The 16279-nt window shown below is 26.8% G+C and overlaps 1 protein-coding gene across 1 annotated transcript in view; it reads right to left on the bottom strand.

Annotated features, from left to right (window-relative positions):
- Positions 1-16279, bottom strand: part of LOC117174735 (disintegrin and metalloproteinase domain-containing protein 12) — a 170000-nt gene that overhangs the window by 34102 nt on the left and 119619 nt on the right. The window contains exons 4-7 of the mRNA XM_033364067.1: positions 15824-16013; positions 12132-12196; positions 7783-7947; positions 3662-3831 (exon numbers count right to left, since the gene is read on the bottom strand). Coding sequence (XP_033219958.1) covers positions 3662-3831; positions 7783-7947; positions 12132-12196; positions 15824-16013 — 590 coding nt within the window. The remainder of the gene's footprint in view (positions 1-3661; positions 3832-7782; positions 7948-12131; positions 12197-15823; positions 16014-16279) is intronic.

The raw sequence follows: 16279 nt of genomic DNA, 5'->3' as shown, positions 1-16279 counted from the left end.
TTTTCCCTGTAAACAATATTTCAAGTCATTAGATGATTTTAAAATAATTGAAAGATTTCAGCAGATTTCAAGGTATTTCGAAGGACGTACTATGTCAAAAATTTACTAATTTTTGTACACAATTTCAAGAGATTTACAAAGCTTTTTAGGGACTTTATGAGATTTCAAATAGATTTAAAACCAGAAGTCACGGGATGTTAAAGGATTTTAAAAGGATTTCAATAGAAAACCTAAGCCTTTTATAGAATTTCGTAAGATGTTAGGGGATTTTAATTAAATTTTCAACATTTTAGCGAATTTCATAAGATTTCAAAAGATTTCCTGATGTTTTAAGAAATACCGAAGGATTTCGATGGAAGTTTAGGGATTTTGAGAGGTTTTAAGGAATTGAAAATCATTCCTGCAGATTACATAATTTTAAGGGATTTCAAGGGATTTTTAGAGATTTTGAGATATTTAAAAAAAAGTAATTGAAAAGATTTCAACGATTTTAAGGAATTTTAACGAATTAAAATAGAGTGAAAGGGATTTCAATGATTTCACTGGACCTGGTAATATTTCACAAAATTTAAATAATTTTAACCGGGTTTTAGAAATTTTAAGGGATTTTCATGGACCTCGAAGGATTAACAAGGGTTTTCATAAGACTTGGAAGATTTTTTAAATGGGTTTTACCAGATTATGTACGATATCCATGGAATACAAAGGATTTAAAGAAATGTTCACCTGATTTAAAGAATTTTAAGGGATTTACGAAATTTTGAAAAGAATTCATAGGGTTCCAATGGATTGCAAAGATATCCAGAGATTGTATACGAATTTATGGAAGGTTCAAAGTATGGTTAAATCCTGTAAAATCATCGAAACTCTTTTCAATTGCTTCAAATCCATGCAAATCCTTTGAAATATTTTAAGATCGTTAAAATCCAAGTCTAGAAAATTCGGAAAGACTACGGAATTGCCTAAAATCTTTTTAAATCGTTTGGAATCTTGTGAATTATTTAAAATGTTTCGAAATTTTCCTGAAATCGTTTGAAGTCTTCCGAATTCCATAAAAAAAGTCCTAATAACCCTATCAAATCCACGGCAATCCCTTAAAAGCTCTCAAAATAAGTTAAAAAGCTTGAAATTTCGAGGAAATCTTTCCAAATCTCTTGAAATGTCTTAATCTTTTAAAGTACATGAAAATTTCTCGAAATCTTTTATAATGTCCGGAAATCTTGTCAAATTCCGTTAAATCTTTTGTTTTCTTAAAGAAACCTCTAAAATCAGCAGATATACTTTGAAATCTTTCGAAATCTTGTACAATTCTTTGAAATCCAGTAAAATCATTGAAAACCTCTTTAAATCTTTTGAAATCTTTGCATATCCTTTAAAAATCCTTCAGAAATACGAAAATCCATTAAAATCCCCTGAGATTTTTAAAAATTCACAAAAATACTTCAGGATCTCTTAAAATGCTTTAAAATCCCGTGAAATCCAATACTCTCTTGAAATTCCTTAAAATTCTATAAAATTTCCTTAAATTTGTTGAAATCTATGAAATTGCTTGAAATATATATTTAATATGACATACAAAGCTCTTATAGTCCTTTAAAATCCATGGAAATCTCTTGAAATCCATAAAAATCGGCTTAAATTCTGGAAATTCCGTGAAATATTTCGAGATCCTTTGGAATTTCTTTAAAATTCATTGAAATTAAAAAAAAAGTGAAAATCTTCCCAAACTTCTTGCAGTTTTTTTTATCTTTTAAAAGACTTTAAAATTTCTAAAAATCCTTCACAATATTCGAAAATCCTTTCAAATTTCGTGAAATATTTTTAAATCTGATGAAATCCTCTTAAATCCGTGGGTATACTTCACAATCTTTTCAAATCCCGTGAAATCATCGAAATGTCTTTAAATTTCTCAAAATCTATTTAAGTATTTTAAAATCTTTTGAAATACCTTCATATATTCGAAATGCCATTAAAATCTCCTGAAAGCCTTCAAAATTCGCAAAGTATAGAAATCCCCCAAAATTTTTTTTTAAATGTCTGAAATTTCATGAAATCCTTGGAATTGCTTAAAATATTTAAAATCCCATAAAAAGCTCTTGTAGTCATTTAAAATCGATTGGAATTCCTTGAAATTTATGTAAAAAATTGGCAAAATCCTTGAAATTCCGTGAAACGTTTGAAAATATTACAAGGTCCTTTGAAATCTGTAAAATCCGTGGGAAATTTTCCAAAACTTTTGAAATCCCTTACTTTTCGAAACCCCATTAAAATTTCTCGAAATCATTTATAATATTCGGAAATCATAGAAACCTCTTTAAATTTCTTTAAATCCGTTAAAATCATTCGAAATTTTTGCAGATCCTTTAAAAACCCTTCAGATCTTCGAAATTCCATAAAAATCCCCTGAGTTCCTTAAAAGTTTGAAAAATGATATAGTTATCTCTTACAATCCTTAGCAATCTTTTGAAATCCAGTGCCTTTTTTTAAATATTTTGAAATACATTAAAATCTCTTAAAATCTTCTCAAATCCCTCTTAGTCCCTTTTAATCCTTTAACCGTTAAAGGGCATACTGGGTGTTAATGACCCAGCGACTTACTTGCGCTTTAACAAAACGTACAAAATTCAAGAAAATGGAACATATGGCGCCAAATTAACAAACGACATGAAACCCTATTTTTCTATGTCATTTTCACATAATTTTGATTTTTACCATTTTTATACGCAGTTTAAGATCAATAAAATGTAATCACGCGAAGTACGGTGTTTCATTTTTCATTGAATTGAAGCTTTATTTTTCAGAATAAATATCTTTTTTGAAACGAGCACTATAAGACTAATTTTATTTTTGAAGCGCCGTATCTCGGAAGTATTCAGGTAAAATTTTAAGTAAAATTATCAAAATTTAAAAAGTTATGAACTTTAGAGTGAAAGAAATCATTTTAAAAAAAAATTTTCCAAAAAGGATTTTTTTAACTACTTTAAATTTCAAAAAACTGTTATGAAACTTTTTTCACCTTAAACTAGATAGCTCAAACATCATTAATTGATTTTCTTGTAAAAAACTATCCATTATAGTCGGCACAGCACACGTTTGAATACCCTTGGGTACCTAACACCCAGTATGCTCTTTATGTAATTTTAGGGAAGTGTGCCCTTTACGGGTTAAAATCCTAAGATTTCTTTTGAAATATTTTGAAATCTCTTTAAATTCCTTACTATCCCTTGAAATCTCTTGAAACTTAAAAGAAATTGTTCTTAATTCCTTAATTTTCTAAACATCCGTCAAAATAAATCAAGAATGATTGAAATTTCGTAAAAATTCTAGATCAAACTCCTGACATTTTGTAGGCATATTAGGTAAAAAATCTAAAATCATACGTAAGAAGGATGGGGGGGGGGGATTACGAGCCCTTACATTAAAGCGAGAGAGAGTATAAAATTTCAAAAATGATCTTTACGTAGGTATAATAAGACAAAAAAATAATAAATATAATTTATAGACGCTCAATTATCAAATTTGTTATTATTTTTTAATCAAGGGAGTACTGGGTACTTCCAAACTGAATTATTCTACCTCACTTTAAATTCCGATTAAGATAGAGCAAGTCTATTTTGAAATGGAATATATTTAACGAAGCAATGAATGGAATAGTACTCACGTCAGTAGTTGGGCATTATCATTCGGAATTGTCTTGACTAGCCTTTCTTTGCGGTAGCGCAGGAAGTTTGATAACGTGGTGTCTCCATTCGCGGAGATTATTATTTCGTCCGAATCTGTCCACACTTCAACGCCCACAAGTGCAACGAATATATTCAAAGGCGTGTAAAACTGTAAAGAGATATCATTTTTTGTTGTATTACTTAAAAGGAATTAATTTTTTATTTCAAAGCCACCCAAGGTGGCCGAAAACCTTCCTTTTCAAAATTCACTGATTTTTCCCTGATCCATTATTTAATCTTCTAACATTTTTAATACGGAATATTTTATAAACGGTGAATAATAAATGTGATTTTTATACCATAAAACATAAATTTTCAATAGGTACAAAAGGACGAATTCTCAACAAATCCATTTAACTTTAATCCAAAAAAAAATGACTTTCAACAAAACAGAATTTTTTCAACAGCTACACAGATTAATCTTTAACTAAAATGATTAATTTTTCAATAAAAAATACCAATTTTAAACAAATAAAGATTATTCTGTCAAGGGAAAAAAGTTCAACCAAATTTTTGAACTTACAATCCAAAAGATAACTTTTCTATAAAACAGTTAAATTTTCAACCAAAAAATATACATTTTTAACAAAAAAAGTTCATTTTTAACCAAGCAGTTGAATTTTCAACGAAATAGTTAAATCTTCTACAGAATATTTCCAAAAAACTTAAACATGAATTCTCTACAAAACAGTTTAATTTTTAACCCGCACATATAAATTTTCAACACAAAATTTGATTTGCAACTGAACAGTTAAATTTTCTCCACATTTCCAAAATACATAAATCTGAATTTTCAAGAAAAGAATTAACTTCCAACCAAATTTTGGAAATTTCGGAACAAAAAGAACTTTCAACGAAAAAGTTGAATCGTCCAATAATAATAGATGCAATTTTAACACCAAAATATCAAATTTCTCTCAATAAATTAATTTTAAATTCTAAACTATGAATGTTTAATGAAATAAATGAATTAAAACAAAATAGATTTTCAACTTAAAAAATTGCTTCAAACAAAATTGAACAAGTTAAATTTGCAGTAAAAAATTAATTTTTAATGAAAAAAAAAAATTTGCAACGCAATAGTCAAATTCTCAACAAAGGAGATGTATTTTAAACTGAAATTATGAATTTATTAATTAAAAATACGATTTTCCAACAAAAGAAGAGAAATTATTGAACAAAACATGGTGCGATTTTCAACTAAAAAAGATAACTTCAACAAAAAATTGGAAAGTTAAAAATTTTCAGCAAAAAATTAACTGTTAATAAAAAAACTAATTTGCAACAGAATAGTCAAATTTTCAACTAAAGACGTGAATTTTAAACTAAAATGATGAATTTATCAACAAAAAGACGAGCTTTCGACTAAAAGAAGATCAATTATTTAACGAAAAATGGAAGAATTATATTTTCAGTTGCAGTAAATTTGCAGTAAAAATAAATTTTTAATAATAAACTAATTTGCAACGAAATAGTCAAGTTTTCAACAAAAGAGATGAATTTTATACAGAAATGAAAAACGTATCAACCAAAATGACGATTTTTAAACTAAAAATAATCAAATATTTAATCAAAGGTGGAGAAAATTACATTATCAGTTGAAAAAAATTAATTAAACATTTTAAAACATGAATTTTCAACCAAAGACTTTTCAACCAAACCTTGAACTAAAAAAAAATACATTTTTAACGAAGTATTTCAACTTGCACCTAAACAGACGGATTTTCAATTTAATAAACTTGTAACCAAAAAGTTTAATTTTAAAACAAGAAGATTAGTTTTCTACCAAAAAAGAAGAATCTCAACAAATTGCATTAGTTTTTAACCAAAAATGGAATAGTTCGATTTTCATTTAAAAAAGTTCATTTCCAATCAAAAAGTGCGTACAAAATAATCGAATTTCCTACCAAATTGTTGAATTTTCAAGCTAAAAATACGATTTTCTATAATGCATTTGAATTTTTAACAAAATAGTTAAATTTTTAGATTAAAAAATTAATGTTTAACAAAAAAAAAAAGTTTTCAACAAATTTTTTCATTTTTAACAAAAAAGATCAATTTTTGCCTCAAATAATCAATCTACTACCACACTAATTAATTTTTAGGAAACTAGTTTAAATTTCAATAGTTTAATTTAGTTAAACTATTTAATTTAAAAAGAGTTCAATTTTCAAGAAAAAATTTAGCATCCAAAAAAGATTTTAATTAAAAATAAAAAACATTTAAATTTACCCAGAAAGACGAATTTTCTATGAAATACTTGAATCCTCAACTACAACAGATTAATTTTCAACCAAACAGTTACATTTTTAATCAAATAATTATATTTTCAATCTAAGAAATTAATTTTTAACAAAAAACCAGAACTTTCAAAAATCTATTCACTTTAAACAACGAGATGAATTTTTGCCTAAAATTATCAATATACTCTCAAAATAATGAATTTTTAGGAAAGTAGTTCCAATTTAAACCAATCAGTTGAATTTTCAACCTAAAATAGGAAATCTCAACAAGAAATATAATACTTAATATTATAACAAAAAAATATTTTTATCTTAAATTTAAAATAGTCGAATTTAACCAAAAAGACGCATTTTCAACAAAATACTTGAATCAACTAAAAAAAAATTAATTGTTAATCGAAAAGTTGCAATTTTCAACAAAAAATTGATTCTCCAACAAAAAAAGATGATTAAAAAAAAATACATCAATTTTCCACCAAAAATTTAAATTTTCGAACAAGACGATTGATTACATTTCTGCAAAAAGGGACGAATTTTCAATAAAGTATATGAATTTACAACCTAATAATTAAAATTTTATTTGAAAAAATTATTTTCCGACAAAAAAAAAAGTATTATTCAACAATCTTCAACAAAAATAATGAATTTTTAAGAAATTAATTCAACTCTAAATTAAGCAGTTGAATTTTCAACTTTAAAATATGAATTTAAAAAAAATGTGACAGATATTTTAACTAAAAAAATTAAAGTTTATATAAAAAAACAGTTAGATTGAAACAAAGAAGCCGAATTTTCAACACAATACATAAATTTTCCATTTAATGTGTAGTTAAATTTACAAACAAGAGGATTACATTTCAACCAAAAAGGGCGGATTTTCAACAAAGTATATAAATGTACCACCTAATAATTCAATTTACAGTTTAAAAATCTAATTTTCAACAAAAAACATTATTCAACGAATATGTTAAATCTTTAGTCAAAATAATGAATTTTTAAGATATTAGTTCAAACTTCACCTTCTAAAAAGTCGAATATTCAATTTCAAAATATAATTTTTCAACAAAATAGTTAGACTTCCAAACAAAAAAAGAATATCCAACTAACCTAAAATAATGAATCTTTTAATGGTATAGTTAAATTATCATTTAAAACATTAATTTTTAAGAAAAAAAAGAACGTATTTTTAACCAAAGAGATAAATTTTCAATAAAAAATTATGAATTTACAAAAAAAAAAAGATTTTCGAATACAGTGGTTACATGAAAAACAGTTGAATTCAACCAAAAAATAATGAATTTGAAATAAAATCATTGAATCCTTAACCAAAGAACATAAATTTTCAACCAAAAATGTGGATTTTTAGCCAAAAAGAGATTAAATTTCTACTAAAACAGATAAATTTTTAAACAAAAAAGACGAATTTTCACAAAAATAGTTGAATTTTCAACCAAAAAGTATGACTTTTGACAAAATTGTTAAATGTTTAACCAATAATAATCAAATTTTTAACTAAAAATATAAGCCAAATATACTACTAACAATAATATTAAATTTTCCCCTCATTTCTAGGTTTTCCCAGCCTAAAAAAGGATAATTTCTCTCTTAAATTATCTAGAACTCGTATTAATTATATGCATACCTCAGCCATGCATTAATTTATAAAACACAATTCCAGTTTAGCGACTAAAATTAGAGAACATGGTTTGGATTTTGCAGAAGTTTGACTTTGCAACTAGTTTCTGTTTGGAAGCAAACTACATTAATTAATTCGAAACTCTAAATGATAGAAATAATTCTCTATGTTGGGAACTCACGGCGTTGATAATGTTGGCAATATCCTTGCAATGTTGTTGAACTTTGTGGAGATTTTCGTGGAAAGCCGCGTATTCCTTCTTGTCAATTACGAGAACAAGTTCCACATATCGAGATTGCCGGTTTGCATTGTAGGGACCCCTCACTGTTTCAGTCGCCCTTTTGTGCTGAAAAATAATTCACATTTTTATACTGCTACTCTTCCAAATATATCATAATATTTTTTTACAAAATATGCCCGCTACGCGGGCACATTGTAATTGCGGGTTGGGCGCGCGCCGCCGCGCTCCAAGTTTGAGCGCGCCTATGGCGCGCTCATTTTCATACGTTTAATGCGTACACTTTAACTGCATTTTTTCAAGTATCGTAAATACTATAAATTAAATCAAAAGCTGCGATTTAAACTTCAGACGAATTACAGCCATAAAGTGCAACTGAATTTTTTTAAAAACTTTTTTAAAAAGAAGGTTCTCAAAGCTCCTACGGCTTTGAGGATTACATTGTCATTACGAAACTCGCGCTTCGCGCTCGAAAACTTATGTGCAATTGAAAAGCTTCATCAATATAATTTATCAATCTTGTTAAAATCTACTAAGAAACAACGCTTTAAACTTATGGATCTCTTAAAAAACCAAAATTGCATAATTTTGAAAATGATCCAACTTTTGTAACTTTTATCTAATTAAGAAATTTCATAACTATAGTTTCGAAAAACATATATTTTATATCTAATAGAAATTTGGATTGACATTTCTCAACCCATTAAAATTTTTTTTCCTTTTTTGGAAAATTTTCAAAATGTTGAAAACTTTTTGAAGTTTAATCGAATAAAAAAATGTCATTGGGGTAATTTACAATTCTTTTTTACGCGTACCAGAAAATTTGACAACAATTTCTAAATCTCATAAAAAAATTTTATTCAAATTTTGAAAGAGCTCAAACTTTTTGAATTTTTTTCTAATCGAAAAATTTAACTGACATAATTTCTAAACATATATAATATCTAGTGATGAATTTTAATGAAATTTCGTAATCTTTTAAAAAAATTTTTGTTTTTCTGAATATTTTCAAAAGTATATAACTTTTCTAATTTTAATTGAAATTAAAATTTTTATTTTGACATTTTGCAAGTCTTCTACCCATCTATAAGAAACGTTGACAAAAATTTCTAAATTTGAAAAAATAATGCTCTAAATGTTTTAATTTTGGTTGGAAACATCTGCTTAATGAACTTAGTCTCCATTTTGGGAACCTTAAGGAGTGTGTCAAAGGCTGACTTGATTGGACAAATCCTTCAAAAGTTAGCATGGCTACAACATTCAGGTAACCATACATACAGTCATACAGACAGACATACAGACAGACACCGATAAAATTTTATGATTTTCGGACTCTGTGAGTGCCGAAACGTAAAAATCCGTTAAAAACCAGAGATCGAAAATTTGGGCGATTACATTACACTCTCATGAATGAGAATCTCGAAAGCATTGTTGTCGCTTTTCCTAAATACCGATTGGCTAATTTGAAAAACTCGAAGGAAGGAATGAAAATTGTATTGTTACATTTTTAGTTAAAATAATGAATTTTAAAGCATTTTTGAACCAGTTTTTAATTTATACAGACGGATTTTTGAAAAAATTTAAATTACAAATTAAAAAATCTGTATTTACCAAAATAATGGAATTTTCGAAAAAACAACGAATTTTCAACCGAATTTCTTAAAGTTTTAACTAAAGAAAGTAACATTGAACTAAAATGAAGCATATTTAATCAAAAAAAGAATTTTTTAAACAAAAATACATGAAATTTCAACCAAAAAGGTTAATTTTCGACCAAAAAGGAATATTTTTGAAAAAAATACATGAATTTTCAACTAAAAAGAAAAATTCTGAATAAAATGTTGGAAAATAAACCGAATTTTTTGTAAAGAAAGGGCAATTAATGGGCGCATATCGCACACACTGTTCTAGAAAATAACCGTATTGAAACAATCAGAAAAATTGTTTAATAATAAATAATATTTATTCATTAAAAATACAACTACGTATATTTAAAAAAAATTACATTGAGAAATATTTTGTTTCAACTATTGTTATTTTAAATTGAAACAATAATTTAAAAAATACATGCAACAATATTTTTAATTGTTTAAATTTAGGAAATTTAGTTTCGGCAAATTTTATTATTCGGAAATTTCATTATTTGGCTATTTTTTGCAAAAAAGATAAAATTTCTACTAAACAGATGAATTTTTAAATAAAAAAGATAAATTTCCAATGAAATAGCTGAATTTTCGTTAAAAAAGCTTTCAATTGACTTGTCACGACCAAATATGAATTTTTAAACAAAGAATAAGTTGTTATGAAAAAAATTGAATTTTCAATCCAAAAAGAAAAATTTTTACAACCAAAAAGCATTAATTTTTAACAATTTTTATTTTTAATAAAATGTAAATTTTCAACAAAACAGAATTTTCAACAAAAGGTATGGCTTTTCCACAAAATTGTTGAAATTTTCAACTAAACAGTTGCATTTGTAGCCAAGAAAGATGTAATTTATGCTAAAGTAGGCAAATTTTAAAATCAAAGAGACAAAAATGAGACAAAATATGAAAAAAGAGCAGAATTTTTCTACCGAACAGTTGCATTGTTATTCAAGAAAGATGACACTTCTTCTCAAACAAAAGAATTTAAAAAAGATATTAAAATTCTCATTCAAAAAAGATTCCAGTTCGCTTTCCAACACTAAAATAAGAATCGCAAACAATAAGTTACTTTTCTTCTCAATAGCAGAATTTTCAACAGCAACAAAAAACATGGCTTTTTAACAAGATTGTTAAATTTACAACCATACAGTTACATTTGTCGTAAAAAAATGAAAATTATACTACAACATGTGATTTTTTGTAATCAGAAAGATAAATTTATAAAAAAAAGGTTTGAATTTTCATCCAAAAAGATTTCAATTGACTTTTCAGCAAAAAATAGGAATTTCAAACAAAAAGTAAATATTCTAGGGGATAGTTTAATTTTCAAGAAAACATTTGATTTTTTATCCAAGAGGTGTCGCCACCTAGCTTTAGTTGGAGACACTAACTGTAAGTAAAGTTATTTAACATACTGCGTTAAACGCCAGCCTACTAGCAGCAGCTCCTGAAAGTGGATGTACAAAAATCGTGGGGTCTCTAACACCCAGTGTGCATTAGTGAGTGAAAAATTAATTTTGGAGCAAATTTTCGTTGTTGAAATTTTATTGATTTTTGTTTACTTTCTAACGTATTATATCATATGAAGTGAAAAAATTTTGTTTTTCGATTATTTCATACTGTTTCTTTGTAGATGGCTTACAACTTACGGCAGCGCGTCATGCGAGAGCAGACTGTGGATGTGTTGAATAAAATACAATTGTTAAAATACAGTTATATATGTCTCTTTTTTCAATTTCTTGTATTTTTATAGTATTACATGTCAATGTTCCTCAATTTTTATAATAATAAATCAATTTAAAAGCAAAAAATCTGATTCCTCATGTTATCATAAAATTGACTTTTTAACTGTGCAAATAAATATCTTTTTTGAAAGCACCCATGTTGCAATATTTTTTTATGGAGGAAAACTATTTCAAAAGTATAGTCATAAATTTTCAGGTTAAAATAATTTAAATTACTCTACCTTATAAAAGATACCTTAAACTATATCGGATAATTGTTTTGTAACAAAATATTCAATACGGGTTAAACAATACATGATTAAATACGCTGGGGTATTGAACACCCACTATGCACTTAACCGTGATTTTTACCATGTATGCACTTTGAGGGTTAAATCAAAAAGACAATTTTTCAGAAAAAATAATCTTTATCCAAAAAAGATTTCAGTTGACTTATCAGCGATAAAATATGAATTTTAAACAAAAGGTTATTGTTCTACAAAGAGAGTGGAATTATTACCAAAAAAGAAGGATTTTTAACAAAACAGTTTAATTTCCAATCGAAAAGATTGTCTTTTTTTTTTAAATTGCCAACCAAATAATAAAATTTATAACTAAAAAGATAATGTTCAACAAATCGTAACAAAAGTTTTCACCCCCCCCCCCCTTAATTAGCTGTTATGTAACCAAAAGAACTGTTTTCAAGGGGGGGGGGTAAAAAATGCCCAAATCTGGTAATCCAGTTTATAAATTTTCCCTTGTCTATTTCCCAGGGGAAAAAATACTCTATAAGTCATCCCTTAAGAAACATATGAACCCTGACTCGTTTCTTCAACTGGAAGAGATGTCTTGAATAGCGGAAGGTAAAAATTGCGAGCACTTTGGAGAAGAGATTACAGTGTTTATCATTGTAGTTACTCACCCTGGAGGCTCTGTGAAATTTTTGCAAGTCAGCACCGAGAAAATCATGTGGCGTTCCATCGTATCCTATAAAAAAGAAAGAGAGAGAGAGATCATCGAGTGCAACCGGATTCTTATTCTTAGGCAGTAAGGACAAAGGAGGCGATATATGTGCTGGGAGGACCTTGCTCTCACATTCGTTAAGACTGTTAAGGAGAGACCAGACCAGTACTTTACTAGAGAGACAGGTCTCAAGACTCTACACGCGTTCAGGACTTGTTTGGAGAAGGTACCTACTTCTGTCCTGCACCGCCTTTCCGAAAGCTTCTATCTAAGAAATCATGCAAACCAGATACAACTCTGCTTCTAGCGAGGCTTCGAGGGATCTCAGATTTAAATTTGGCTCCCTGCCAGTGAGAACAAGCCAAGAAGTATTGAACCATCCACTCAAGCAGAGTATCTACTCTTCAAGGTCATTTAACATTTGGCCAAATTATAAACTGGCTTTCATTTCAATACCAGAGCCAGAGAAAATGTCTATGTAAGGGAGATCATCCTACAGTAGATAAGGAGCTTGGATCGACTAAAGAGGCTTTCAAAAAATCGCGTCAAATTTTTAAAGCTGGAATGATAATTGATACAAATTTAGATGTTTAAACAATTACTTCGGTCAAATAATTTTTTAAGAACAAGAAAAAAATCTTTCTCGGTTCGGATTTGAACCGGGAACGCTACTATCCATGAGTTAAACGTTGACCAATTACGAAATCGAGGCCTCAGCAAATCTTGAGTTCTTAAATGACCAAGAATTTATGTTGAGCAAATGCTTTCGCGAATATGCTCAGCATTTATTGTTTAAGAATATATATATCATAATTACTTCATATATTATATTTTTATAAAAACATTCTAGAGTGAAATAAACACATACTTTATTAAATTACAAAGTTGCTGCAGATCTGGTAATTCCAGAAAGTGAGGGAATGTCAGGGAAAACCTATTAAAGTTAGGGAATTTTCGAAAAACTAAAGTTGAAGTTAATTTTATTATGATGGTTCAAACATTGCAACTATTTTGTTGGAAATTAATTTTTTTTCGTTAAGGATTCAAATTATTTGGTTGGAAATTTGTCTTCTTTGAGTGAATTAACCTATTTTTGGCATGACATTTTTCTTTCCTTTTTTTATTTTTGTCAACAAAAAATGCATTTTTTCTTTTCTTTTTTTAGGAAAATTTTTATCTTTTTTCAAATTGAAATAGGAACATTTTAATTAAAATACATTTTGGTTAAAATATCAAATATAATGTTTTTCGTCGAGAATTAATCCTTTTTGGTTGAACATTCAAATACTTAGTTCGGAAGTGGAATAGCTTTGTTAAAATTAATTATTTTTTATTCATGACTCATCATTTTAGTTGATAAACCTTTTTTTTGTTCAAAAATTAATTATATTGTTGAAAATTATGTTTTCTAATTAAAAAATAATTGTTACAACTGAAAATTCAATTCGTGCATTTGATTAAAAATTTGAATTTCTGAGGGAATGTTTAAGTTTTTTGCTGACCAATTTCCTCTTTTTCGCTGAAAATTCCTTTAAAAATTCAAATATTTGGTTGAAAAACCATGTATCTCGTTAAAAATTCATCTATTTTGGTAGAAAATTCATCTTATTACTTGAAAATTGATCTTTTTCTTTGAAATATAATTTTTTCTTATTTAGAATTAATTTCTTATCTGACAATACATTGTTCCATTTTTTGTAGAAAATTGATCTTTTTTGATTGAAATTTAATCTTCACGGTTAAAAATCATACTATTTGGTTGAAAATTTACATTGATTTTAATGAAAATTAAGTTTTTGACTGAAAGTTTAATTATTCTACTTTTATTTTGGTTAAGAATTAATTTTTGTGGCTGAAAATTTAACTATTTTATTGGAAATTAATTTCTTTTTTCGTTGAAAATTTATTTTACTAACTGAAAATTTAATTATTTTATTTTTAGTAGAAAATCTATCTTTTTAGTAGCAAATTAATATATTCCGTTAAAAATTAAATTTTGTTTATTTCCAGATTTATCATTTTATTTGAAAATTTACTTAAACTGTTCCATATTTTTAGACAATTATTGACCTTTCTTGATAGAAATGCAATATTTTTCGTTAAAAAATGTTCTGTTTTGTGGAAAATTTAACTATTACATTTTTTGTTCAGAATTCATTTCTATGATTGAAAAAAAATGTTTAGTTAAAAATTAATTTTTGTTTTTATATAAATTTCATCTTTGGATTTAAAATTCCAATATTTGGTAAAAATTCATATTTTTAGTTGAAAATTAATTAATTTGGTTTTTGGTTCGTTAAAATAGTTAAATTATACCAAAAAATACGAGATTTCAATAAACTAGGTGAAACCTCAACCGAAAAAGACTAATTTTTAAACCAAAACGGAACATTTTTAACTAAAATTATAAATAGTTAACAACAACAAATTATTTTTTTTGTCAAATAGTTATATTTTAAACTCAAAAGATGAATTTGCTACTAAGAAAGTAACGTTTTCAACCAAACAGATTAATTTTCAAACAAGAAGATTGAATTTCTATCAAAAAGGTAGATTTTCGAGAAAAAAATGGAAAAATTAAATTTTCAGATAAAAAAATTAATTTTTAACCAAATACAACAATTTTCAAACAATAAGAATATTTAACAAGGTAGAGGAACTTTCGAACAAATTATTGCATTTACGACGAATTTTTACAAAATACTTGAATTGTCATCTAAAACAGATAAATTTTCAATCTCAAATAGTTAAATTTTCAGTTAAAAAACTGAATTTTCAATTTAAAAAAACTAACTTTTAACCATGAAGATCAATTTTCTACCAGAGAAATGTATTTTAATTAAATTGTGCATCTTCAAAAAAATATGAATTTTTAACCAAATAGTTGAATTTTCAATCCAAAAGATGAACTTTCTACCAAAAAGTCAAATTCCCAAAGAAAAATGCATGAATTTTTTATTAAAAAAGACACATTTTTAACTAAAGTAGAATAGTCAAAATAATAGAAAAATTTCTACATTTAGAAGAATAGATACATTTTCAGTTAAAAAAATTAATTTTCAATACAAAAAAAATAATTCTCAACCAAAAATATAAATTTTCAACTAAGAAAATTATTTTTTTACCAAAAAGATTAATTTTTAACAGAATAAATGAATTTCCAATCAAGTATTTGAACTTACCAAGGAATTTTCAATCTAATATGTAGTTAAATTTTCGAACAAACAAATTAATTTTCAAACAAAAAGCTTAATCAGTAATCAAGAAGATGAATATTCTACTACAATAGAGGAATTTCCAACCAAATAGTTGGATTTTTTCTAAAGAAGATCAATTTCCAACCAAACATAGAATGGTTCAAATAATTCAGTTAAATAATTGGTTTTCAACAGAAGAAGGTGAATTGCCAACGAAAAATATAATAGTTTCTATTTTAATTAAAAAAAAATTAATTTGAAACAAAAAGTAGTTGAATTCATCCAAGAAAAATAAATGTTCAAGAACCATAGTTTAATTTTCAACCAAGCAAGACGAGATTTAAAAAAAATAAATAAATTTTAAATTAATTCCCTGATTTTCCCTGGCTTTCCGGAATTCCCTAACCTGCAGCAACCCTGAGAACGAAGAAAATATTAATAGAAATAAACTTACCACAAGTGTGATTGGTGACGAGATCACTGTGTTTATAAACAAAGTGCTTGGAGTTGAGAGATTCCTTCTCAGGCTGGATGTGATGAAGATGTTCTCCATCAAAAATTACTCCTTTCAATCCGCTGCAGGTGGAAACCGCAGCCCATGAACCAGGCATGTCTCTGATACTGCCTTGATAATGACACAATTCCTGTAAGATAATTCAAACATCATTAGTGGCTATAATTTTCGTAAGAGACAAGAATACAATTAGGGTAATTAAAATTAAATATGAGAAGAGACATCTTATCTACCGAGGCTTATGGTCACTCCTAAACTATGTACGAGGGTAGTTCAATAAGTCCTTAGAATGTGGTATAAAAACAATTTTTTTTTATTTTTCAACATAATCTCCTTGGAGCTCTATACACTTGGTCAATCGCTTTTCAAGTTTTTTTAATCCTTCAGAAAAGTGCG

The sequence above is a fragment of the Belonocnema kinseyi genome, chromosome 6 (genome assembly GCF_010883055.1).
Source record: "Belonocnema kinseyi isolate 2016_QV_RU_SX_M_011 chromosome 6, B_treatae_v1, whole genome shotgun sequence".
Lineage (NCBI taxonomy): Eukaryota > Metazoa > Arthropoda > Insecta > Hymenoptera > Cynipidae > Belonocnema > Belonocnema kinseyi.
This window is presented reverse-complemented; position numbering and strand designations above follow the sequence as displayed.